The sequence below is a fragment of the Choristoneura fumiferana genome, chromosome 8 (genome assembly GCF_025370935.1).
Source record: "Choristoneura fumiferana chromosome 8, NRCan_CFum_1, whole genome shotgun sequence".
Classification (NCBI taxonomy): domain Eukaryota; kingdom Metazoa; phylum Arthropoda; class Insecta; order Lepidoptera; family Tortricidae; genus Choristoneura; species Choristoneura fumiferana.
This window is the reverse complement of record NC_133479.1, coordinates 3,207,293-3,233,253: the sequence shown is the minus strand read 5'-3', so window position 1 is coordinate 3,233,253 and position 25,961 is coordinate 3,207,293. Positions and strand designations below refer to the sequence as shown.

The 25,961-nt window shown below is 38.0% G+C and overlaps 1 protein-coding gene and 1 non-coding gene across 7 annotated transcripts; both read left to right on the top strand.

The window, feature by feature from the left end:
- Positions 1–25,961, top strand: Lfg (Glutamate NMDA receptor-associated protein 1 lifeguard). Of its 6 annotated transcripts, none has more exons than XM_074090717.1 (8): positions 1–166; positions 897–941; positions 9,460–9,644; positions 13,985–14,089; positions 14,934–15,040; positions 20,603–20,762; positions 21,956–22,085; positions 22,703–25,961. In XM_074090717.1, exons 2-8 carry the CDS (start codon positions 911–913, stop codon positions 22,930–22,932), a joined length of 948 nt encoding a protein of 315 aa, XP_073946818.1. In that variant the 5' UTR covers positions 1–166; positions 897–910; the 3' UTR covers positions 22,933–25,961. The 6 variants fall into 6 exon arrangements, with proteins under 6 accessions (XP_073946818.1, XP_073946819.1, XP_073946816.1 ...); XM_074090718.1 differs by lacking the exon at positions 897–941 and adding an exon at positions 756–844; XM_074090715.1 differs by lacking the exon at positions 1–166 and adding an exon at positions 186–331.
- Positions 14,321–14,393, top strand: TRNAK-CUU (transfer RNA lysine (anticodon CUU)). Its single transcript has one exon. It is a non-coding gene; the product is annotated as a tRNA-Lys (tRNA).

The following is a 25,961-nucleotide window of genomic DNA, read 5'->3' as shown; positions in this document are numbered from 1 at the left end:
AAAGAGTATAAGTACCTATGTAGGAACGTAATCAAGGTCGTGTCGTGTTGTGTTGTGGTACAATTCTTGAATTTCTTGCAGTGAAATTGTTTTTCTGTGCTATTTTCAAGTGACCAAATCTATTTGACGTTACTGTGCTTATTTGGAACAATCTTTAGTGGAAAAGGTAAGCGTTGTTAAAATGGCGTAACATTTCGAAATACTGGCACGTTGTAATGAATATACAGATCGATGAGCTATTATATAGTGCGGTCCGTCGTATATTCTAGCAATTTCCAAGGTTTATTTCCAAGCCTTATTATTATAAATTACTACAATCAAGTAAAAATCGGTAAGATTCTTTGCCTATTTATTTTGTTACTGCAAAGAAAAAGGGTTTTCTCAACTTGCGCGTAAAATCTCTTGCTTGTATACATGACAAGCTTTCGTATTGCATCATAATTTATTCAGATTCTATTATAGCAACCACACTTGCAAAAATTAAAGGTAACTATAAAACTTTATCCCATTTAGGGATTACTTATTAGATAAAATTTACAATTCTACTTTGCTATAATATGCTCCAAGTTGTCCCTCAGTGAGTCAATGATATCATCAGCTGCCTTATTTATTTTTTATTTATCAGAAACTTAGTTTTTCTATTTGTATGTTTATAAACGCGGTACAATCTCCTTCTAGAAATTATCTAAGATAATATTTAAATTTTATTTAACACTGCCTTTTATCTAATCTGGGAATGAAATATTTTATTGCAGATCAGTGCTTGTGTGTAAGTGACGTGAATCATTCAAAACGGATTCCGAAAAGTTAAACCCCAAAGAACAGCCAAATTACAACACAATGTGTATGTATACCATTATTTTTTACTCTCTAAATATATTTTTTCTTTTCTGCAGCCAGTAGTGGAAAGATGTGGCAGAATCCAGGAGTATATCCGGGAGGTCTTTACTTTAATTTTTTTTAAATGTTCCACTTTGCTGAATTCAGTTGCATGATAAAAGACCTTTTTTATAGCAGGTGTAGGCATTGGGTATATCTTTTTGAGGAATAAAAAAAAATTACAACAGGAAAAAGATTATTATGCTCTTACAGTCCAGTTTCTTGTTGAATGTAGTGGTGGCCAATGGCCATATTCATGTAAATATTGCAATTGTATATTCATTTTTCCATTGTCAATACCAATTCACAACCTAGGATGTCACTAGTGCCTTTGAGCGCGTTGGACTCTAATTTACTTATAAATTATTGATTTAGGTCTTTTATCATGAATTGAATTTTAATTGTGCACCCTGTCTCTTGTTTATAGTCTGGCATGATAAAACGATACTGTAAATAAGAACTTTTTGCGAATATGATCATCATAAAACACATTCACAATCACAACACAACTCATCATGCACTCTGTAATTAAACACTACACTTATCAAAGGTATTTTTGATTGGTTAATGCAAATGAACAGAACTGACTGAATGAGTCAAGGGCTGGGCCTTTTTGTATGATTATTTAGGAACAAATAGAAGGGTAGGTGAATCCATAAAACAATAGTTCTAAGATGGCTCTAGTAAAAAAAAATTAGCTCTGAAAACCAGATATATTTTCAATAAACACCAAAATTTTATTTTTAGTTACATTTAACCATATAATAGCTGTCATAGTCTGACAATGTTTGATACATTTTCAAACATGAGTGCTGCAATGTTTTACGAGTGCTTGTGAAGTTATAATATTTGTTTATGCAATTTTCTAAAATTTTAATTTCCCCTTTTCGTCTTCATTCTTATTATTTTGTTTGAGTGTCACAAATCTTCAAACACTGCATCCCTGCTGATATAGTGTGACGTAATTAAATTGAATTTACATATTTTATAAAATATTTACATATGTACATAATAAAAAATTGGTACTCAAGATGCTGACTGGTAGTTGCATAACCATAGATATACTTTACTTTCACTCAGAACTGGTCTAGAGAATGACAACTTAATATGTCTTGAAGTGAATGTTTCCCCAAGTGATTCTTTGAATTACCTTTTAACATCCCTTTGATGTGCTTAGAACTCTATTTCATAGTTATTTTCTGATTTTGAGTATATTTCCAATATTATGTATCTAATTACGCAGTTTGCAACTAAAATTGTCAGGGAGCGAGTAAAGTTGTAAGGAAATATCAAGAAATGCATAGTACATTACGGTAGGTTTCCCAGAAACCGAGGTATGTAGTCACAATTGCCCCTGAATAAGTATATGATGGCTCTTTGTTATAGTCTATAACTTATAGAATACTGACATATTTACTTATTTAGACCTTACTACACTTACACATACAATGATAGTGGTCAATTACATTGCGCGCCCTGTAATAAGACCTTTAAAACAAATTTTGGCTGTGCCAGTCATATTCAGGCACATAAATAAAAAAATAAATATCACGGGACAATTCACACCAATTGACCTAGTCCCAAAGTAAGCTTAGCAAAGCATGTGTTATGGGTACTAAGCAACGGATAAATATAATTATATAGATAGATACATACTTAAATACATAGTAAACACTCAAGACCCGAGAACAAACATTCGTATTTTTCATACAAATATCTGTTCCGACACGGGAATCAAACCCGGGACCTCAAGCTTCGTAGTCAGGTTCTCTAACCACTAGGCCATCTGGTCGTCAAACCTAAAGGTCAAATAATAAACAAACCTAAAGGTTTGCCTTTGTCGGACATCATTTACTTAATTACATACAAGTAGAGGGGTAGGACTCAGTGTAATAGTAACGCTTACTGACTGCTTCGAGATACTTACTGCTAATGCGCATTTCAGACCACCTTAGTCTCTAGGAATCCACCTACATCATTCCTGGCTCAAACAAAAGAGAATACCTATATGACATACTTAGATAAACAAAAATAAAATATCTAAGTGCAGTCTGTGTTGAGCAATAAACAAAGTCCACTTTCAATGCAAAAACTGCTGTAATAACATGGTGTTACATCTCAAGCTTGCTTGTATCAATGCTTATCTTTCTTCTTAGAACGGATCGAGTTGCAAACCTGTAAATTCAGAGTATTGCTTTATTTCTAGAAACCTGAGAGTCCAAAGGTGGCATCTGATATTTTTAATGGTTCTAATTTAAGTCTTATTTACGCTGTTATTGAATTGATATTCATTCTACACTGTCAGTGCCAGTTTCATCTTTATTCTAAGATTCTTATATATAAATATTTGTCTATGGAGGTGAAGCCACAGGCTTGAGCTAGTAAGACTAGTCAATATAAACAGTGGGAGCTATCATACTGGCCATTACAAATCGAATCTTATAACAACCATGTCAGCATTAAGAATTGATTGAAATATTTACTATGATATGACTATTGGTTTGTGCAGCCATATGACTGAATCATCATTCATTCGTAGCCGGAATTCCCCTATTATTCTTAATAATGTTGATTCAGCTTTAGTTGGCTAGACTGTACTTCCTTTTTTTACCCAACTGAGGCCAGAAAGAAAAGTTATGTTTTTAACCCCTGATGCAAAAAGGTGTTATAAGTTTGACACCAATGTCTGTCTCTGTCTGTGGCATAGCTCTCAAACGGGTAAACCGATTTCGATGCGGGTTTTTTTTTTCGTAAAAGCAAGTTTCCTTGCAGTGGTTCTTAGCTGTTACTTTGAGTTCGTAGTTGGCAATAAAGAGCTCCAGTCTCACTTCAGGTTCCTCAGTCGCCTTTTACGACACCTACGGGAAGAGATTAGTCTTCCTGTTTTAAAACCGAGTATAGTACAGAGGGGCTACTACGAAATGCGCAAATCGAAGTTCGTATCGCACCGTCCCTTTCACTCGCGTATTAAATGACGTAAGCGTCAGCGGGACGGCAACATACGAAGTTCGAGTTTTGCACTTCGTGGTATAGGGTCAGCAGGGCTCCCTATTACGAAACTCGAAGTTCGTATCGTACCGTCCCTCTCGCTCTCGTATTGAATAGTGTAAATATCAGAGGGACCGCACGACACGAACTTCGAGTTTCGAATTTCGTGGTAACCCCTCAGATTCAAGACAAAAACACTGAAAAATATACATGTGTAAAATGTACCTACCAACTAATTTATATACGATTTTTAGTGAATCATTCGACGATAAAAAAGTAATTAATAAGATTCCATTTCAATTATACGATTTTAGTGAATCAATCGACGATAAAAAAGTCATTTGTAAGTACAAGATTCCATTTTAATTGATGAAAATTCTAGAGAATGGGTTTTGTATATTTGACACATCATAAAAAGGTTTATTTATAACAATGTTTATCTACTGTTACCGTTTCGTTGAATTTCTGTACGCAAGTGGATGAGTCATCCAAATGTCAATACTTATTGTACATTTCATACAATAGTATCTATGTATGACATATATTTGTGTATATCCTGTTAATTTGTCATTAAATTAATGAACTAGCAACCTTGGACACTTCTTAAATATCTATTCAAAAATATCGTTAACATTTATTTGTCGGTTTTTATTGATTTTAACATCACTTGCTCAACCACTTCACTTGCACCATCTTGCTCGCTAATCCTGCCGTAAAGCAGCAGTGCTTGCACTGTTGTGTTTCGGCGTGGAGAGTAAGACAGCCGGTGAAATTACTGGCACGTGAGGTATCCCATCTTAGGCCTCTAGGTTGGCAACGCGTCTGCAATACCCCTGGTGTTGCCGATGTTTATGGGCGGTGGTGATCTCTTACCATCAGGAGACCCACTTGCTCGTTTGCCATCCAGTCGAATAAAAAAAAACTTGGTACTCACCAAAAACGTGTATTTTTAGTATTTTGTACGTTTTTTGCCGCCATCCATCAAAAACCCGACATCGCTTTGCACATTCAATTATATCCTATTATCTCATACATTATCTAATCTACTTTACCTCTCCTAATGTGAACTCTATGTCATCAGGAATACGGGCGCATGATATTTGTTGTATGGAAATTGATGTGTTTTGAATATGTGCTTTAGTTGGTTGGTGTAAGCGTTATTGTTGTGTGGACGGGTTTTGTATGGTGTCAAGGTATTGTATTGCAGTTCGGTGTCAGTCGTGCTTTAAAAGTGTACGTGAAATGTCTACTGTTAACAGTGAGTTTTATCCATTGTTTTGCTGCTTTAAAGATCTTGGGTGTCAGAGATATGTGCAAACATACGACTTAACAAATAGGTACCAAATAGTACCAATACTTTAGGGTCATTCGAGAGTTTCAATCGCCTCATTTTCATGGTCACACTTTCTAGACGCCCTGTAACTTCTACTGGGTAGATAACCTGAAAACTGTGACAGAATCTTCTACCATGTCAACAAAAATGCGAATGAAATGAAAATCATACGGAATACGCTCTAATTTAAACCTTAGCACAGGCACAGAATAAGTAATAGTACAAGTACAGAAGTTTCACTGCCGTACAAAAGTGACGTTTAGGCATAAGAATCGTGCCTACTTTATGCTTCTCTGTCTATCGCATAACTCGTGTTCACTCGCACGCGTTGAGTCGCACTGAATCGCCTCAACGTTGGGGAGGCCCGGTATGTACTTGTAGCTCGGCGGCGGAATGGCCTAGTGACACCCCCCTGGCACAGGATCATCCTCAACATACTCATCCCAGCCTATATACGTCCCACTGCAGGGCACAGGTCTCCTCTCGGAATGAGATGGCTTGGGCAGTAGTTCCCACGCGGGCCCAGTGCGGATTGGGAACTTCACACACACCGTTGAATTGCTTTGCAGGTTTTTTGTACAGAATAGCTACCTTAGATCAAAATAATTAACTTTAATTAAAAAAACGTTCTATATGATTTTTGTGTAAATTTTTAAAAAGATCTGCATAACTGACTATTGTTTTGCTTTTGAAAAGACTTTTATTACGCAAAGTGTATTTGATTTCTTAAATGTTTAATACTCCAAGAAAGAGCTGGAGAACTGTTAACTCTCTAAAAAATATTGGTAGTTAGGTACTTACCTTATTTTTTAGCACCTTATATTACCTCTATACTAGGCGAAAGAAATAGCTAACTAGTTCCACCGGTAAAATGAAATCAAAATTAAGTTTGCGTTTATACCGAAATGCGTTTATTTGAATAAAAAATATTTGTATTGTGTTGTGTTGTATTTTCGTTTAACCAATGAACTCACGTGGCTTTGGATAGTATTGTTTTGATTGTGCTTCAAAATTGAAAGTTTAAAATATACGAGATTAATCGATGCCCGTGGCTTGCTAAGTGTTGTCTGTGGGTTAGTCTCCCTTTCACGGGAACTACATTAGCTTGCGATAAAAAGTAGCCTTTGTTGATCTGAAAGAGAGTGGCTTCCAATCAATGAAAGATTTAATAAGTTGTTTTACGTGTTATAAAAATTACCTCCTACATACAAACTGTAGGAGTGCTATGATCCTACTAATATACATAACAAAGTTTGCGGGTGTGTGTGTGTCTGCCGATGCGCTAAAAAATCCATACTTCCATACTAATATTATAAATGCGAAAGTGTGTCTGTTTGTCCGTCTTTCACGTCGAAACGGAGCAACGGATCGACGTGATTTTCGGCATAGAGATAGTTTATGGGCCAGAGAGTGACATAGGCTACTTTTTATCCCGGAAAAATGCAGACTTCCCGAGGGAACAGCGCGCGATAACCGGATTCCACGCGGGCGAAGCCGTAGGCAAAAGCTAGTAAAGTATAAAGTAGGCAGTCCCACTATGGGCGCACCGGCCTAAACCTGACCCGCATTACAACCTTGTCTCAGCAACTCATCATTAGTATCGAAAATACAAACTGAGACATGGATGCACAGAAAAGCCAGAAAAAGACACTCTCGACGAAACATAGATGTCGCTAGTGCTGCTGCTTAAGTAGCGTAGTAGAAATAAGCAACCTGAGATATGTATGCATAGGAAAAATTCGTGTCTAGATTCCTGTCCAGCGGTGGTGTAGGGTTTAATAGCACGGATTGCTGATGACCTGGTTTCGATTCCCAGCGCTGGTCTTATTTTCTGGTTTTTCTGTGCATCCATGTCTCAGTTTGTATTTTCGATATGGTTTCACGGGATACCCGTAAAAGTAACAAATTTGGAGTTGAAATAAAAAATACAAAAAGACTCCAAAAGACCTATCATCATCATTGAAGCCACTGGGGCATTTATTGTGAAAAGGTCGCACTGCCGGGTCGAGCTGACGACCCATCACACTTATTCAACATCGCGTCTCGATCAATAAACTTGTAGCAAGTTTCAGTCAATTCATAGTTTAATAGTGAAATAGACGCTTCAATAGCAGTGCTAATAAAATTGGAAAATGTGGGGGAATAGAGTGTCACCGTCGGCGCTAACAGGCACGTCTCTGGCTAACCTGTACGTGTACTTGAAAAGAAAAACTTTGTTTTTAAAAAATCGGCCTAGTATGACTCGGACTCAAGTACCGAGGCTTAGGTATGTCCTCGTGGGCCCTCGCCTACTTTATAAAGGACCGATTAACACTAAAAATAACGGCTGAACGTACTTCATAAAGTACAAATGGTTCATTGAAAAAATAATATGCAAAAAAACGTAGAGAATTTCTAACCCAGGCATTACGTTACGTTTTTGTTATTTTTTGTTATTTTTCCCAGCACTGGTCTTATTTTTCTGGTTTTTCTATGCATCTGTGTTTCAGTTTGTATTTTCGATATAGTTAGCTTTTGTTGACTTGACATTCGTTGCTTTATGTCACTTTAATATTGGGATGGTCTTACTAGTTTTCCAACCGCTAAGAGCCATGGCACGTCGCGTTTTATAATTGTATCGTTACAAACGCGATACCACAGAATAATTAATAGTACAAAAAATAGGCGTCTTTATCTAGATTCGATATTATCCGTCGGTCAATGTGCCGGCTATTTTAGAGCCAACAGGCATATCTAGAAATGACGGCAAGAGACCGGACGGAATGTCGCTGATTCCGTGGAGTATGGGACGTGTGCTAGTGTGGGATCGTCTTGTGTTGACTGACACACTGGCCCCGTCTCATCTCCACCGAACATCAATAAGGGCAGCAGCAGCAGCAGAAATGACAGAAACTGCCAAAGCAGAAAAATACAGTGGTCTCAGTGCCGAATATGATTTTGTACCTTTCGGCGTCGAGACCCTTGGTCCGTGGGGCCCTGGCGCTCAGTCTCTTCAAAGATCTATCAAAGAGACTCAGAGATACCACAGGAGACCGAAGAGCTGGCAGTTTCCTCGCTCAACGCATCAGTCTTGCGATCCAGCGGGGAAATGCTGCCAGCATCTTTGGTACCATGCCGCAGGGTCCATTTTTAGATTTATTATAGTTTTAGTTTATTTAATTTTATTGTACCTAATATACCTTTTTTATAGTTGGACCTGTATTGTTCTGGAAATAAAGTCAATGATTCGATATTCTTTTTCAAAACCTTAAAAAATTAATTAGGTGCTCAGATCTCTTACAAAGTATACGTTTTAGTATTCCATGTCCCTCCTTGCGTCCTCGTAGATTGTTCCATGTCAGTTTTGCCCGTACTAACTACACTAAACACACTTTTTTTAGACGAGTTCCTTGGTTATTTGAACAATTGTATGATATTGACCCATTTGCGAGTTAGCTTGTTACACTCAGGAAATTAGTCGGGCAACATTTTGTATAGTGTTTTTATCAACATTTATCTTTAACCAAAACTAGTTTTGTTGGTTTTTAATTTATTAAAGTACTCGCATTAGTTTTAAATAACTTTTAGTACTTATGAATATTTATGAACCTCGAGGTCTTTATATTGTTTTTGGTTTACCTGTATACTCATTAATGTATGACTAAATAAATATAAATAAAATAAGAATACGGAACCCTAAAAACGCGATGTGCAGAGGCTCTAAAGGTGATTTTCCACCGGCGAAGCCATTTTTTGCCATTTTGGCTCCGGAACCCTATATGAATTAAGAAATAGGGTTAGTCGCTACACTATTTGTGAGATGTTAAATTGAAAAGACTTGAGGCACTTTTTATGTTTATAATGAATGATTTTTTAAATTATAGATATGTATTTAATTAAAATGATTAATACAAAAATAAAAATTTAGACAAATAACTTACCCCTTGCCATTTTCGACCCAAAAGTGGGCATAACGCTTACGGCATTTCCATGTTGGCTAGCTATGGATGGACAGCCTTTGCACCAAAAATGACTCGGTGCGGGGGTCCTCCCATTTTTGTATTTGTTTTTGTGTTTGGGTAATCAATCAATATTGTAATGTTATGTAGCTTTGTAGTCCGGCATAAAGTTTCCTGCATATTAAAATCATATCGTGTAATGAGGGGAATATCCAACAATTCCACAATTTACGCTTGCTTTAGTCCTACCGTCCTGGATGCTATTTGTTGTTTATAGAAATTAAATTCAACAACTAAAATACAAAAACAATTTATTCACAGATCAAAATCAAGGCGGGTACCCACAAGGTGGCTACCCTCAAGGCGGCTACCCACAAGGCGGTTACCCACAGGGAGGTTACCCCCCACCAGGTGGCTATCCCCCACAGGGCGGTTACCCACAGGGCGGCTATCCCCCGCAACCTGGCTACCCACCACAGCCTGGATATGGGGCCGGATATGGTGAAGTGAGTATCATATTTTTAACTATATCCTTTTAACCCAGGGATGTGAAAAACTTACGTAAATGACCTGTTGTTAATACATACAGATGGACTGAAACAATTACTTTGCTCACCCGCTACCTTAAGTAGTTGTTTGAGTTTATTGATATGGACCTCCGCAAAGTAACGCCTGATTCAATAAATTTTGTAAATACACATATGTATCAAAAAAGTCTACTTTCATTTCATTACCTATCCCTAGACAAATTCGATGTTTTAACTCAGTTATAGTACGTCAAAGTCTGAACATCTTTATTCAATTTAGGCTATAAAATAATAATTAATAATTTAAATGTATTTTCTTTCTTTCTAAGTGTTCAAAACTGTCTAGAAATTATAAAATTATAAAATATCTGTCTTAGAAAGGTTATTTCTATCGATAAAAAAGTTTCAAGTTTTATTTTAATGATTTATCCACTTAATACTTCTTTTGCAAGTTGCATCGCATTGAACTTTTCTTTGTTAAAAAATATCGAAGCAAACGAATAATTAGAATGGTACATTCCTCGTTTCTTTTCTCGTGTTTCTTTCTTATTACTTTTTATTTTCTTTCCAGAACAAGGCAAGAAGCCTTCGGTAATAAAACTGTCTAGGTATAAAACATCCTGATGAGTGTATGTAGTAGCGCACAGAATTTGTATGGGACTGAGTCTTTTTTTAAATATGGAACGTCGACTTATCTATACGGACACATTACTACGATACATATAAATACAACAGGTCATTTACTCAAGTTTTACACCCATACCACTAATATTTTAACGTCGTCGAAACTTGTCGTCGTTGACCTTGTGATTCATAGTCTAGTAAGCCGTGACAAATCAAACTTGACAATTAAAGTGTCCCAAACTAATATGAATTGACATTCAACCTATATAAATAGCTGTTGGGATGACTGAATATTATGATACCTTTACCATTAACAGTACCTGGCTCCAGCATTGGTTTTAAAGTAAGTCATACGTCAGACGTATTTGCTACGGTGTGTAGACCGTAATTTGATCACCTTTAAGGTCACTACTCATTAGAGCCACCCGGCACCCGACCAGCACCGCCTCGTCAATCGACGTCCACTCGTTGTCGAGAGGTGGTTCACAGGTGGACGCCGTGTTGCAAAATTCGATTTATTCAGTTAGGCCGCAATGGGCACTTTACACGTCACTACCAGCGCTTCGGAAAGACCATCATTGCCAAGAAGAATGCGCCGCAAGAAACTTGGCAGAAAGTTAAAGAAAAATACCAGGGATGTATTCCTTAGTTCACTAAACACTAACTATATCTAAACTATATCTACGTTCGAATGCGTCATAAATTTAAAAAATAATAATAACAGCAGCGCACTCATGTCATGCTCTGAAAGCAGAGCGGTACCGAGGGCATGGTACCGTTCATAAGCTCTATGGGATCGTCTTGGGAACTTCGACGTCGCGAGCCTGTGACTAGAATTTAAACTAAAAATATAAAAGTTTAAAATCCATAAGCTTAACAATATACAGCCTTAAACATTCATCGCGTGGTCCACGAATTTCCTAGTATTCACTATGGCGGCGAGCAGCAGGCTGTCACCGAGTTGTCCACTCGCCGTCCGCGCGTGGCAGTCTCGACTGAGGCGATCCGGTGACGCTACGGAGTTGATGTAGTGAGCGCATACCCATACAAATCCATGTGTAGAATACTAACCGCTCGAGGCGAGGCGGTGCTGGTTGGGTGCCGGGTGGCTGTAATGAGCTGTGACCTTTAATAAGTTCCTGAAGATTCAAAAGAGTCAGATCCGAGATCCGCATCTATTATCAGCTCCTTTGAAATCTTATCGACTAACTTCGACATGACGAATGTTATTACTAGAGAGCTGTAATTTAGCATTGGTATATCTTATAAACTACGTGGACGGACAAATTGGTTAAAAAGAATTTTGAAAAAAAATAGGGTGCCTGTAGGGCACACGTAAAGCGACTGAAAGACACTAAAATTAAATTTAGATGCGTTGAGAAACTACAATGTGTATTCTTTAATAATGAATGACCTTCGCAATACAGTAAATAAACGAGCCAAAATTGCATTCGCTAAAGCGTGCGTGTGTGGTAAATAAGACAGTCACAATTTATACAAGTTATTTGGTTAACAGTGTATAATCTTTGACCTGAAGATAAGAAATTAAAATAATGAAAAAAACTAGATAACAACCACATTTTTGTAAAAATTAAGTTAGGTAGGTATAGCAAAAAAAACTTGTTTCTTACTAAAAAGAAGAAGAGTAGGTATTTTTCTCCAAACTATGGTGTTGGTTTTGAGTAGGGTAATCAATTGATTTTACTACCTAAATTGATTAATAATATTTATCGATAATTAAGTCGATTAAGACGATTGGTAGTAAGTACCAATACCTCCTACCTGATGGATTTTTAACATGCTATTGAGGACCTTAGCACCGCCTAGCTAGCCAAACCTCCTTAGTTGCATGTTCGAGTCTTATAGTTGAGCGGTGTTCCTTCGTTATCGTCGCTTTGCTTGTACGCATAACCCAGTTTTCATATGCAAGAAAGCCCAAACTGCAACAACCGAAAATGCGGTGGAGACAGCCGGGCCCTGGTGGTTGGAGGCCCGGGATTTATTTGGTTTAGGGAGTTGGGTCGCCGACTCAGGGACAAAGGTTGCGATTCCCGGTCTGGGTCATGGCTGGTTCAGGGTGTACATTGCGGTACAGAGAGGCAATGCAGCCAGCATAATGGGGACTTGAACCGGCACGATGCAGGGGGGATTTTTAGGTTAGTTTAGGTTTAGTTCAGTTTTTTTATTATTATATGCATTGTATTGTATTTAGACGACCAGATGGCTTGGTGGTTAGAGAACCTGACTACGAAGCTTGAGGTCCCGGGTTCGATTCCCGTGTCGGGGCAGATATTTGTATGAAAATACGAATGTTTGTTCTCGGGTCTTGGGTGTTTTATGTATTTAAGTATGTATCTATCTATATAATTATATTTATTTTATAACGCAAGCTTTGCTAAGCTTACTTTGGGACTAGGTCAATTAGGAGAATAAAAAAAGTATGAATTGTAGGTATTTATTGGAATTGGTGAATTCGTTCGTGTTTCGGTTTTGACGTACAGGAATGATCGATCAAGCAGGTTTGGTTGCTTTACATGTGGCAAACTTTTGGGGGACAGGTGCCCCACCCTGCTCCCCCCTGGTGACGCCCATGGGGTCATCTGATGGTATATGAACACCACTGCTCATGATTACCAACTACAACTGTTAGCAACTGTTTAGTTCTCTGAATTTAGATATATCTGTTCGGATAAGAGCATGAATAATTTCGCTGTTCGTGTATCCTTTACCCAACTCTGATTACTGTGTTATCAAGAGTTATCACCCAAAAGCTCTTATCTGAGACTCCACTCCCTAGTTTAGGCAGTGTATTGGTGACAGTGCTACTGATAAAATGTCTCAGGTGCGTTTGAATTGGGCATTAAAAAAAACCTGACTGCCTTAAAAAAAAACAAGTAAGCTCCGTTAAGTAACTTTAAACTTCAACAGTCGGAATCTATTCAAAATTGTGATCAGCTCAAAAATTTCCGGTAAGGGGTCCCTGTTGAACTTTAAGTTACTTAATGGAATTGTAAGCTGCAATATACTGGACTTGTTTTTTTTTTTACTTTTGAATTTAACGTTTTTAAGGCAGTATTTTTTTTTGATTTTTGTATTATTATTTTTATTTCAAATTTTTTTGATGTTCCTGTGAAAATAGTATCGGTTAGTTCCGAAAGAGTGTGACGTCTGTCGACGAAACATAGATGTCGCTAGTGCTGCTGCTTAAGTAGCATAGTAAAAATAAGCAACCTGTGAGATATGTATGCATATGAAAAATTCGTGTCTAAATTCCTGTCCAGCAGTGCATTGCAGCATTCGATTCCCAATGCTGGTCTCTTTTTCTGGTTTTTCTGTGCATCCATGTCTCAGTTTGTATTTTCATGGATGCACCTAAGTGGGCTAAAATATCCACAGACTGATCCCAGGAGGTGCTGACGGGACAATCTAAATGTGTTCCTTCCTTAACGACTGGCTGGAGAATGTTCCAAGTCGGGGGGGAATGGTGAAAATAGTAGTAGGACGCTTCTTCTGATCAAAAATTATAAACGAATATAGGTGCCTGGAACCTGAATATACCTGCGAAGCAATTCAATAGAGTTTGAAGTTCGAAATCCGCTTTGGGCCCGCTTGGGAACTACGACCCAGGCTGCAATTTGACATTAGGCCTGATGAGACAATCACGATGATTAAATATGTTCTTATTATTATTTCAGCCTGCTGGGTACGCGCAGCCTGGTGCTGCAGACCTTGGCGAAGATGGCTCCGTCAAAGGGTTCGATTTCAGCGACCAGACTATCCGAAAGGCTTTTATACGGAAGGTAAGAAACAACTTGATTCAAGAATAATATCAGAAACTTGCCTCCATTGAGTCCATTGCGAATCTTTCTTATACTGTTAGAATTCCGCAACATTTGTCTTTAGCTTGTTCCATGTCTGTATGAACTTCTAGCTTTTTTAGTCTAAAGGAAGCTCATGTCAGTAAGTCAGTTAGGAGCTCTTGAAGCAGGAATGACATTAGATATTCCTTAATTTCGTTGTTAGTAGCAGTTGCCCGGCTAGCTCAGTCGGTAGAGCATGAGACTCTTAATCTCAGGGTCGTGGGTTCGAGCCCCACGTTGGGCGAATCTTTTTGTATTTTTTCTCCCTACACATTGAAACCTACAAACGCCAATTCATCATTATTTGTTAAAAGTATATTTAATTTAGACTCGATTCAATAAAATTAAATATAAATTTATGTTTTTATATCCCAAGAACTACGTAAGGAATCGATTAAAACAAAACCTTTCATTTATAAAAAAACTATACTATTCTTGATTAAAATAATAATATGGCATTTACTGGACGGCCAAGTGGTTAGAGAACCTGACTATGAAGCTTGAGGTCCCGGGTTCGATTCCCGGCCGGGGCAGATATTTGTATAAATAATACGAATGTTTGTTCTCAGATCTTGGATTACGTATTTAAGTATGTATTTATCTATATAAGTATGTTTATCCGTTGCCTAGTATCCATAGTAAAAGCTTTGCTTAGTTTGGGACTAGGTCAATCGGTATCAAGTGTCCCATGATATTTATTTATTTAAAAAAGGGAAAAAAATATGGTGTATTTTACACCATGCTAGTATTGACAGCCGACTGTATTTAGTATTGACTGTTCCAGGTGTACTCCATCCTCATGGTCCAGCTCCTCATCACCATGGCATTCATCACGCTGTTCACCTACCACCAGGGCACGCAGATGTGGTTTGCCAGGAACCAGTGGATGATGTGAGTACGCCTCAATCTCATTATCATCATCATCTCAGTTGGACATAGGCCTCCCCCATTGATCTCCAGTTGCCTCGGTTGGAAGCTGTTTGCATCCACCGTGAATCCGCGACTTAGCCTCCATTTCCGCCTTATTTTGTTACTTGTAAAATAGACATGGGGGGTAAATAACAAAGTCACCGTGACTCGCCGTCATAAGGTGTCACTGTGACTTTTCACAAAAGAACAACGTTACAAAATCACATACGTCCCTACTGTTCCTAGCGCCTAGCGCAGTCTCTGTTACTCAAATCACGACGCTGTGGTGGGCTGACACTGTTAACGGTGTGATAAAAACACGGTCATGTATAGCACCGTGACAATATCATGCTGTGACACGAGTAACAGGCGTGACAAGTCACGATGACTTTTCACTGTGACTTTTTTGGAACGGGATCGTCAGTCACTGATATCAAAATGTAACGCTTTTCCCCATGTCTATTGTAAAGGTCTCTACCCATTACACCGTATCATGTCCTGGCCGTAGTACGAACGTGTCAGCCAAAAATATAATATTCTTTGTATCGGAAAGTACCGTAAACTGTGGTTACTTTAGGAAAATTTGGGACTACTTTGATAAAACTGCAACTGTTCATAGCTTGATTAAGCAAATGAAGTAAAAAGTTAGTTAATTTATGAAGGTAGGTATTTCACTGCCGCAGATGGTCTAAAAATAAGGAAATGGTGTAAAAACTTTTTTCCAAAGTAGCCCCTGCATTTTAAAGTAACCCCGTTTTCCGTTATGAGACTATGCCCACTAGTACGTTTCGTAACCAACCGTCTCGCCGTCGCGTGTCATGTATGCGTTTGACATTCCATTCCTGACACATTCCTCTTAAGCTGGGTACTGACCAACGTTACGAGGTGAAATGCTGCGAGGTCAGCTGCCTTCCGTGGTAGTTTTAAGTATGCGGCCACCAGGTGTTGGAACAACTTGCCGCCACCTCTACGTCTACCAATGTGCAAACACACATTTAAATTAAAGCTAAAGAAGCATCTTTTTGAATACCAAAAAGAACAACCTGTTGGTGGCCGAGTTGTTCCAACTTACTTGAGGCGTCCCTAATTTTATTTTATTTATTTGTTTGTCGTTATTGAATTTATTGCTACTCTTTATTTTATTTTTTAAATCCTCTTGTACAAATTTCCACGCATATATATTAATAGGTATTTTATAATTCTATATTTCATGATATATATATATATATATATATATATATATATATATATATATATATATATATAATATATAGTTTTTCTTTTCCCGCAATAATTACGCGTTCGGTTACGTGGGTGCACACTCACCGGGGTTCAGCTGAAAACCAGCGCTGCAGCTCTGGTTACAGGGCTACGGCATATGCTGAGCTGAGTCCTTTTGGCATCACACTACAGCACAATATCTCTTATTTTCCTCTCTTTTCCTATTTATGTTTTTACTGTGTTTTTGTTGTGATGTAGTGTGTTTTTCTTGTCAATAAATGTTGTGAGTTTGAGTTTGAAATGTACATTCGCATCGAGCATGTTACGCATTGAGCATGTTCGCTGTGTTCTCAAAATCTGCGTAATGTTGCTCGTCAAAACTTGTGCTCCATATTCGCCAGCCACTCTCAGTAAAGATGGCTGACTTGTTACAGCGTACTGACTGAACCGCGTAACAGTCAAAGGATTCGCCAAAAAACCGACAGCCGGGTGGAGCACTCAAAGCGAGCAACGAGCGGCTCGTTGCTCGCTAACACTAAGCACTGACTGCACGAATGCTCGCTGTGTAACATGTTACATTACACCTCGTAACGTTGGTCAGTACCCAACTTTAGACTCCGTTACCACCAGAGAGCGAGTTGCGAGGAATGTGTTCCATGAACCAATAGAAACGCTTCATTTACCTCGCCTCGCTCCGCTCAGCTGTTTCTACCAGAGATGTGCTGTGCGAGAATAGCTTGAAGCGTTTCTATTGGTTCATTTTAAAACACATTCCTCGGAACACATCATCGCACATCTCTGGTGGAAACGCAGGCTTAATATGTAGGTCGGAAACGAATGATTTCAGGTGGAACATATTTTGTTTATTGGTCTTATTTCTGAGTGTACGTAAATACAAGTGCCAGACACCAAACCATTTTATGTATGTACCTACCATATTTTACAAGCTAAATATATTTTTTTCATCTCTCCTGTTCGGAAAGTTTAATTTTCATGGGTAGACAGCCGGGTGGAAAATTGCGTTTTCATCTCTAGGGTGGAAAGTATTTTTTTATTTTTTATTTTTTGGTTAGCCACGGAGTCGAAGATAATTGAGTTACGTCAATGACACTTTTTTTCATGTTGGAGGTTGAACGCCGACCATCCGTTTGAAACAAGAAATGTTGATATTTATTACGTCACGAACATATTCCATCTCTTTCTTAGGTAGGTTAAGAAAGAGATGGAAATCATTCGTGAAATGTGAAAGAAAGAGATGGAATATATAAATAAGTAATAAAGTTTGAACGCCGAACAAAGAAGTTTGCTTCTTCGTTCGGCGTTCAACCTTCAGTTTTGTATATAAGCTCATTGGTCGTGACCAACTCGATTTTTTTTTATAGACAGCCGTGGCACATGGCCAGTCGAAATGGTACCGTTGGAGGTTGGATATAAGTAAATTCAATTTATTATTATTCTCATTTTTTTGTAGTATTTTACTTTCCTCACAGTCGAAATGAAAAGTAGTGTGTCTAACTCGGGTGAAATGGGTCACTTTCCACCCTTGGTTATCAAATTTCACTTCTACTATTTCACTTCATGCTCGTATAGTGCGTGTTTATGCTGGGTCTAGGCGACATAAAATGACTTTTTATGATCTTGTGCATAAAGTAAAATCTTTGTCTAGGACCACACCTAATCAGGTGTTAACAGCCACATACAAAAAAGTTTTATATATTTTTTTTATTAATGTTTAATTTGTATAAAACTAAAAAAAAAAACAATTAAATCAATTAAACTAAATATTTATAATTATATTAGCAATGCATGAAAGAGAAAAGGTAGGGGAAGTCCGGGAGACTTGAACCTCATTTTACTCTTATGCCGCTAAAGTTGTAACCGTAAGTGGCAATAACCCGATTTTTGGCATGTAGACGTCATGCCTAAATAGGTATCGTTAGGTGTTATTGAAATGATAATAAAACAATAATTGCATTTTTGGCAATTTTTTTTATAAAATTTGGAATATGGCTCAAGTCTCCCCAACCCATGGGAGAGTTGATCAGGGGGTGCGGGAGATTTGACCATATATTTATTTTTTAGAGAAAACAGTGAAAAACATTATTGTTTAATTAAAAATATTTATTTAAAAAAAGAATGAATGAATGTATTTAAAGTATGATTCAATTAGATTTCATTTTTGATTATTATCTAGTACCACGATGTTAAACATAAATTAACTTAATCTAATGCCTTTAAACGAGCAATTCTTGTATATATATAATCAGAATCTCGGAAATGGCTCCAGCACTTTCGATTAAATTTGGTATGTAGGGGTTTTCGGAGATAAAAAATCGATCTAGCTTGGTCTTATTTTTGGGAAAACGCTTGGTACCGAGTTTTAGCTCGATCGGAGCTCGGTCACCCAGATACTGAACTTATTAAAAAAAACTTATAAGAGATTTATTGTTCTTGTCTTCTTTAGTCTTCGCTACTCACTGTCAACAACTGGAAAACCCTTCCTCTTAACTCTTTTACTGTTTTTCGAATAGTTGCACTATTCTTAATTTTTTCAACAGCGTTTCCTGTTTGGTAATATTTTTTCGGGTGGAACCGCTTTTGCCTTGTACTGGCATTATATGGTATGAGTTTCTAAAACAAAAAAAGACATAAATTTAAAGCCAATCCGTATTTAAATGCTGTGCGGAGGATTAAACCATGTGGTCATGTCTCCCTGCTACTACATTGATCAAGTCTCCCGCACCCCCCTTTAGTTCAGTTAAGTGATTATTTCTCTAAATTCTAACATCGAATGTCTAAAACGCTCATTGTTGGTAAAACTATAATAACTAGTAAATATTATAAGATAAAATAACAGCACTCACCTATCAAGGCATCTGAATGGCGTAAAATTACAAAAAAAATATTTTTTCACTTTTTGGTAACAGAAACATGTGTACTCCGTTTACTGCCAAACCGCACTAATGGCGGGTAATATGGCGGCGCTACTAGTTGAGTCTTGTGTACGAGTATAACACGAACTATCAGTGGTGCCGGTGGCGCGAACTTTGAATTAGATATTCGAAATGGTTCAAGTCTCCCACCTGGGCATGTCTCCCGGACTCCCCCTACCTAGTAAGTGAACAATCAAATTCAATGGAGCATTGAGAATAAACTTTTGTTCAACATCGGGAAGTGTTCGGTTATGACTTTTAGTCGCGCTCATAGTTCCTTTTCTGCAAATTACCAGCTGGGAACGGAACCTATTACTCGCGTCGACACTGTTAAAGACTTGGGAGTTATTTTCGACACACGTCTCAATTTTCATGTCCACATGAGGACCTTAGCTTCTGACTGCTTCCGGAGGTTGGGATTTGTTATCCGCAACGCCCGTGACTTCACCAATCCCCGGGCTATTAAGCTTGTTTATACTGCTTTAGTCAGGAGCAAACTAGAGGCAGCGTCCATAGTGTGGAATCCTCATGAAGTCACGTACTCCTTGCTTCTTGAGAGGGTCCAAAAGGCGTTTTTGAGGTTTTTGTACAAAAAAAGTTACAGGTACTACCCTTTCTGTTACCCTACAAAGTTCCTTCTTGGCACCTTAGGTCTTAGTTCTCTGGAGGTGAGACGTAATTACGGGCTCATGACCAGCGTGTGTCGAATATTGCGTGGAGATTCTGACTGCCCGAGTTGGTAACGCAACTAGTGCGCCTACTCGCGCCCCCGGTGTCCCAATCCCGGTTCAATTTTCGCCCTCGCAACCGTGACCTGCTGGCAGTTCCCAAAGCTCGCACAGTGTCACACAAGAACTCACCTCTTATTCGAGCTCTATCGAATCTTAATACGCTTCTCGCATCGGCGCCACAGTGTGATATCTTTGCTAGTAGCTGGAAGAATTTATGTAGCGAGTGTATGAGGTTCTGTGAGGCGAAGGATAACCGTCCATCTTCACTAAATTGTTTGTAAATGTTAATTCTGTTATCTTTTGTGCCATGTGTCATGTGTTGTGCTTGTTAATATTTTATGAATTTCACAGTGCTTTGGCTTGTCTGTAATGCTGTGTAATTATTTCATTAAATAAATAAATAAATAAATAAACAATTATTTCCACTGTTGTTATTTCATCTCCTCGTAATCGAAGTGAAAAGCAGAGTGTAAAACTCGAGCATTAAACCCATTTTCCCCTCGACGTGTCTATCCACTCTCGCCGTACCGGCCCAGGTGGCTATATCAACGTCTCGGGTAAAATAGCTCGTTTTATGCTCTTGTTCAACTATTTTTGTATTTGTATGCTGCAGGTCTTACAAATGATTAACTTTAAATCTTGTGTCTCCCTCTTCCCAGGTGGGTAGCTCTGGGCGTGACATTCGTGACGCTGATTGTGATGGCTTGCTGCGGCAACGTGCGTCGCCAGGCGCCGATGAACTTCATATTCTTGGGCATATTCACGCTCGCCGAGAGTTTCCTGCTCGGCGCCATCTCTAGCACCAGGGCGCCTGAAGCTGTAAGTCACAGATTCAACACATCGGGTTCTGTTTTTTGAGCCGAATGTTAAGTTGCAATGACATCTTATACAGTCTGTTAATATCTGTCACAGCGGAGCGTGCAAAAATGTCTGACACACCGTACTGGCCGTAGAAATAGAGTCATATCAGATATATGCACGCTTTTTTGTGTCAGATAATGATAATAAGTCGGGAAGCGTAATTCAGAACAAATTCCACACAAAAAGTGGCCATACTTCAAAAAGTATAATAGTTATGTGGCCGCAATAAGAAGCTCTTTGTAGTTGTTTAGTAACTGTTTTCTGCATGTTTTCAAGGAATTAGGTTTGTCTTAAAAAAAAAAAAGATTGTCATGATTGGGTTTTTGGAGTATTTTTGTATTTTTTATTTCAACTCCAAATTTGTTACTTTTATAGATATTGTCATCATTCCTTTCGTTTGTTGTTTAACTTACCTATTTTGTTTACTTTGTGCATAATATTTTCCTAATAAGTGTAGTCATATCAGTGAAGTTTACTGGCTCATGATTTACCTGCATGTATACTAGCTTCATGTATGATTGTATTGCTGTTTGTTTTCCTCAATATAGAAAAATAAAATAAAAATACTTTAAACCAAAACGACTTATGATTCTAATACGAATCATTTCAAGGGATAAGTCCGCCTTTGTACAAGTATCTCAAAGTTTGTCAATTGTGTTTTTTTGTTTCTTTTCTTTTGTACAATAAGGAGTTTACATACATACATTTTCGAGGTTGCAAATAGACGTGCTTGTTGATTGGGTAAAATACAGAAACATAAAGCAGGGATTGGTTTGATTGGATTGACGCGTGATGCAATGTCAGATGCACGAGAGATGACGCGCAGAACAAGTCCCGCCTACTAGGACTCGCAAGGCCATTTTTCTAACGCAGTTACAATACGGTATTTGACTATTTTGTATCATCATCATCATCATCATCATCCCAGCCTATATACGTCCCACTGCTGGGCACAGGCCTCCTCTCAGAGCAAGAGGACTTTTGACAAATAAATTATAGCGAATATGTATGTAACAATTATACCGGGTGTGGCCTGTAACATGAGCAAATAATTAAAACATAGATCATACTCGTCAAATTGATAAACATTAGTTCAGCGACTTAAAAATAATTATAATAATGCGTTATCTCAAATGACTATGTATTGTCAGGTAATGATGGCGGTGGGTGTGACGGCGGCGGTGTGCCTGGCGCTGACGATCTTCGCGCTGCAGACCAAGTGGGATTTCACCATGATGGGCGGCTTCCTTGTCTGCGCCTCCGTCGTACTGCTTCTGCTCGGTCAGTCCATCCCATCCATCCCAGCCTATTTACGTCCCACTGCAGGCACAGGCCATAACAAGAGGGCTTGGGCCATAGTTCCCACGCGGGCCCAGTGCGGATTGGGAACTTCACACCCACCATTGAATTGCTTCGCAGGTTTGTGCAGGTTTCCTCACGATGTTTTCCTTCACCGCAAAGCTCGTGATAAATTTCAAATCTCATCGGTGCTAAGCAAGGAGCGGAATTTCTCATAGCAAAAATCAAACGTCAAAGGAATTGAACATAAGTTTTATCGACTATCGATAAATATTTCAGCAATTAATAAAACAGAAAATAGTAGGTACTTTTAAAATAGCACTTTTTAAGTTATTTCTTCTTTTATATATATAGATGGAGATGCAAGTCGCTTATCAAAGAGGTCAAATGTTACAAAATAATGTTACAAGGCGATAACAAGCGAAGAGTCGATTCGATAACATCGATAACTGGAATAGTCGATAAAACTTATGTTCAATCCCTTTGATGTTTGATTTTTGCTGTGAGAAATTCCGCTCCTAGGTGCTAAGTCATCCAAGGGTTAAACCTTGATGAGCCCCTGATTAGCTTGATATTAACAATTCCTTTTTCCATTGCAGGCATTGTCTCCATATTCGTCCGCAACAACACCCTCCAACTCGTGTACGCGTGCATCGGAGCGCTCCTGTTCTCGATGTACCTGGTGTATGACACCCAGCTGATGATGGGCGGCAAGCACAAGTACAGCATCAGCCCCGAGGAGTACATCTTCGCCGCCCTCAACCTGTACCTCGATATCGTCAACATCTTCCTCTATATCCTCACTATCATTTCCGCTACAAAGGATTAAAGTTGAACGTCTGAAGTACCTACGGTCCAGAGTGGCTTTTAACAGTTTTTTTTTGCAATGTGGGAGGGGGTTGATGGGGATAATTATAATTTTATGGCTTTAATAAACTTATGTGGAGTGTACTCTGACGTGTACAGTCAGGATCATATTAGTGGCAGTAGGTCTAAATATATAGCAACAATACTACGAATATCTTGTTAATTTGAAGCTAATCATATTTCTCAGTACATCCATCATATAAAAATATGAAATATACACTGATATCCATACGAAATATCCGAAAGTAAGGAACTCGCTAGAAAAGTGAAGCTTGTAAAGTGAGTTTTCAGAATAGTTCATCATTTTAAAGATCATTGATTGGCATAGGTATCTATCTCTCTGTGCAAAGTGTACCTAACTCAATCATTTCAAAATAATTACCCCTGTCGCATTAACTCCTATTGCCATGTATTTTTTAAGGCTGGCATACTAAAATGTTGCTACTATGTAGGACTAGGACCGTATGGTGAACAAAATACATTATTCGATTTCGATAAATGTTGAATCACAAACAATCGATTATTGTTTATTTTTTATTGAATCGGTCAGTTTGATAGTGCTGGCCGGTTTTGATCTTAACCATGGCTAGTGAAAGCCTGATTGGTGTGTAATAAAACCAGACTGAGTTGTATACTTATATTGATTTGAAAGACTCGCTGCCTGCGGTGCCATAAGTCTTTTCGTCCTAGAAGAATGAAACTAAACGAAACAAGCCGAAAAATTTCCAGGAATTGGGCACATTGTTGGAAAGCACTGACGTTTTTAGAATGGTGACAACTTGTGTCAGACAGAAGACATCAGAAGAATCTTTGCTGCTGTCAGGAGTCATTGGCAGTAGTGGTTGCTAACCTAAAGCGACCGGTTGCCAAAAACAAAAAAAAGTTGAAGTTGAAGACATCTTGGGAACACCACTATCCCTTTACGGTAAGATGGACTGAGGGCATGGCTCAGAAACAGTCGGGAGTCGCGCTGTCATCGTTCATCCACCATTACCTCTCATATTTCGTTTTCTAGATTTTTTTTACCGTACAACGGCAAAAACTACTAGACACTGGCAAAATTGTCCTCCGATGGACAGAGCCATATTTTTTTAAAGAAACAACAAAAGATACAGTCGTTGTGGCGTTCTGCGGAAGATGCTTTCATCCAGCAGTTGTCTTTCGGCTGACTGTAATCAATGATTAAAGAATAATATTCGCTCGCGTGTTAGTTTATAAATGCGGGTAATTTTGAAACTACTTTGTTTGTGGCACCGGAGGCAGCGAATATTTGACAATAGTGTAGTGAAATGAAGGAGGTTAACTGTCATGTTCATTAAATCAACGAATAAACTACTAGACACTGGCAAAATTGTCCTCCGATGGACAGAGCCATATTTTTTTAAAGAAACAACAACAAGTACTCACATTTTTTATTTACTTGCAATCACCTGAGGCTGTATTGCCTAACGTTTCTGGCGCTCGCGATCGCAGTCAAGCGAAATCTGTCATTTGATTGTGATCGCGAGCGCCGAAAACGTAATTCCCACTTGTTCATGAACGCTCACCTCGTGTATGACTATTATTTTAAGGGCAAGGTCTGTCTGCCATTTTGACTTTTCCGCAGGTTGGGTAAGGTGGGAACACATAAGTTTTTCGTGATTTTTTTTATTGTACTGGACTAAATATATCCATACATTCGATTTTCAAAGTCGAGACTACGTTTTGATGAAAAAATTTCGTTGAAAAATACTTAATTTAATATAGTGACTGCAGTCAAATGAAGCTCACCATCAGAAATATACACAGCCGCACAAAATTTGGCCCACTCTACATACAATATGCCCTACTGCTTACATTTGAGGGCCAGATTTTTTTGCAGCTCAGTAAATATTCCAGATTAATTTTGTATAATTTAGCTAAAAGACTTTCTATGAAAAGAAAGAAGAAAATTGGAATACAATTATCGGACGTATTTTCCGAGTTTAACCCTGTATCTAGAAATTAGTAACTATGTCAATGTAAGAAAGCTTGAGTGTTTTATTTGAAATTGCGATTTCATCGAATGGTGTACAAAATATAATTATATAATATACGAGCGTGTATCTTTTAGTAGTAGTTTTTGCCACAGTATAAATAAACCCAGTAGTTAATCGACAAATTATGTTATAACTAAGAACACTGGATTATCTGCTGGATTTACACTGTAAATCACAATTTAAAAAGTAAGTTTTATGTATGCATTTATGTTTTTAAAGCCTCAATCTAACCCAAAGATACTACCTGATTAAATTACAATAATATAATTTAGCAGGTAAACTATTAAATCCATCCATATTATAATATGTTATTCTGTTGAATCTTTGTAAACTCTCATAGTTTAATACAGTTAATCATTGACATCTATGTATGTCGATGCAGTTAGTCTTTATTAGGTATTATCTAATAGTTTTCGGCAATCTTCACTTGCCTGTCATCTTTCTAGACTTCAACCTTCGCACCAGATACCTTATTGTCTAGTACACTTGGAATCACCACTTCTTGCTGAGATAGTGAAAACGATTGCACACTTCAGAAATGAAGATGAATTGTGTAGACAATAAAGGCCTTTAATTTCAAATTAAGACTATATACTATACTGGCTTAACCCATATATTCATGTCAAATTTAAGGCTATCTTTTTGTATTTTTTTAATCAGCAGAATTTGTGCTTATTAAAACAGATGAGACTAGAATTCAGTACTTTTTTTAGTTCCCGCGTACGAGGGGTTAAGACAGATTTAAATAACTGCAAAGGAAAGCTGCTAGAAGGAGGTGGGCGAATCCTGTTGGTAAAAAAAATAGTAGCTCTGTAATTAATTAGTATTAAACTCAATTCTGTAGGTGTATGGCTTTATATGAAAGAACCTGTATTTAATAAATTTTAATAACTATTTAACGATTGGTATTTTTCTAGATAAAATGTAAGCGTGTGCTTTCGATTCCACTTGCATTAAATGTTTGTCAGGTAAA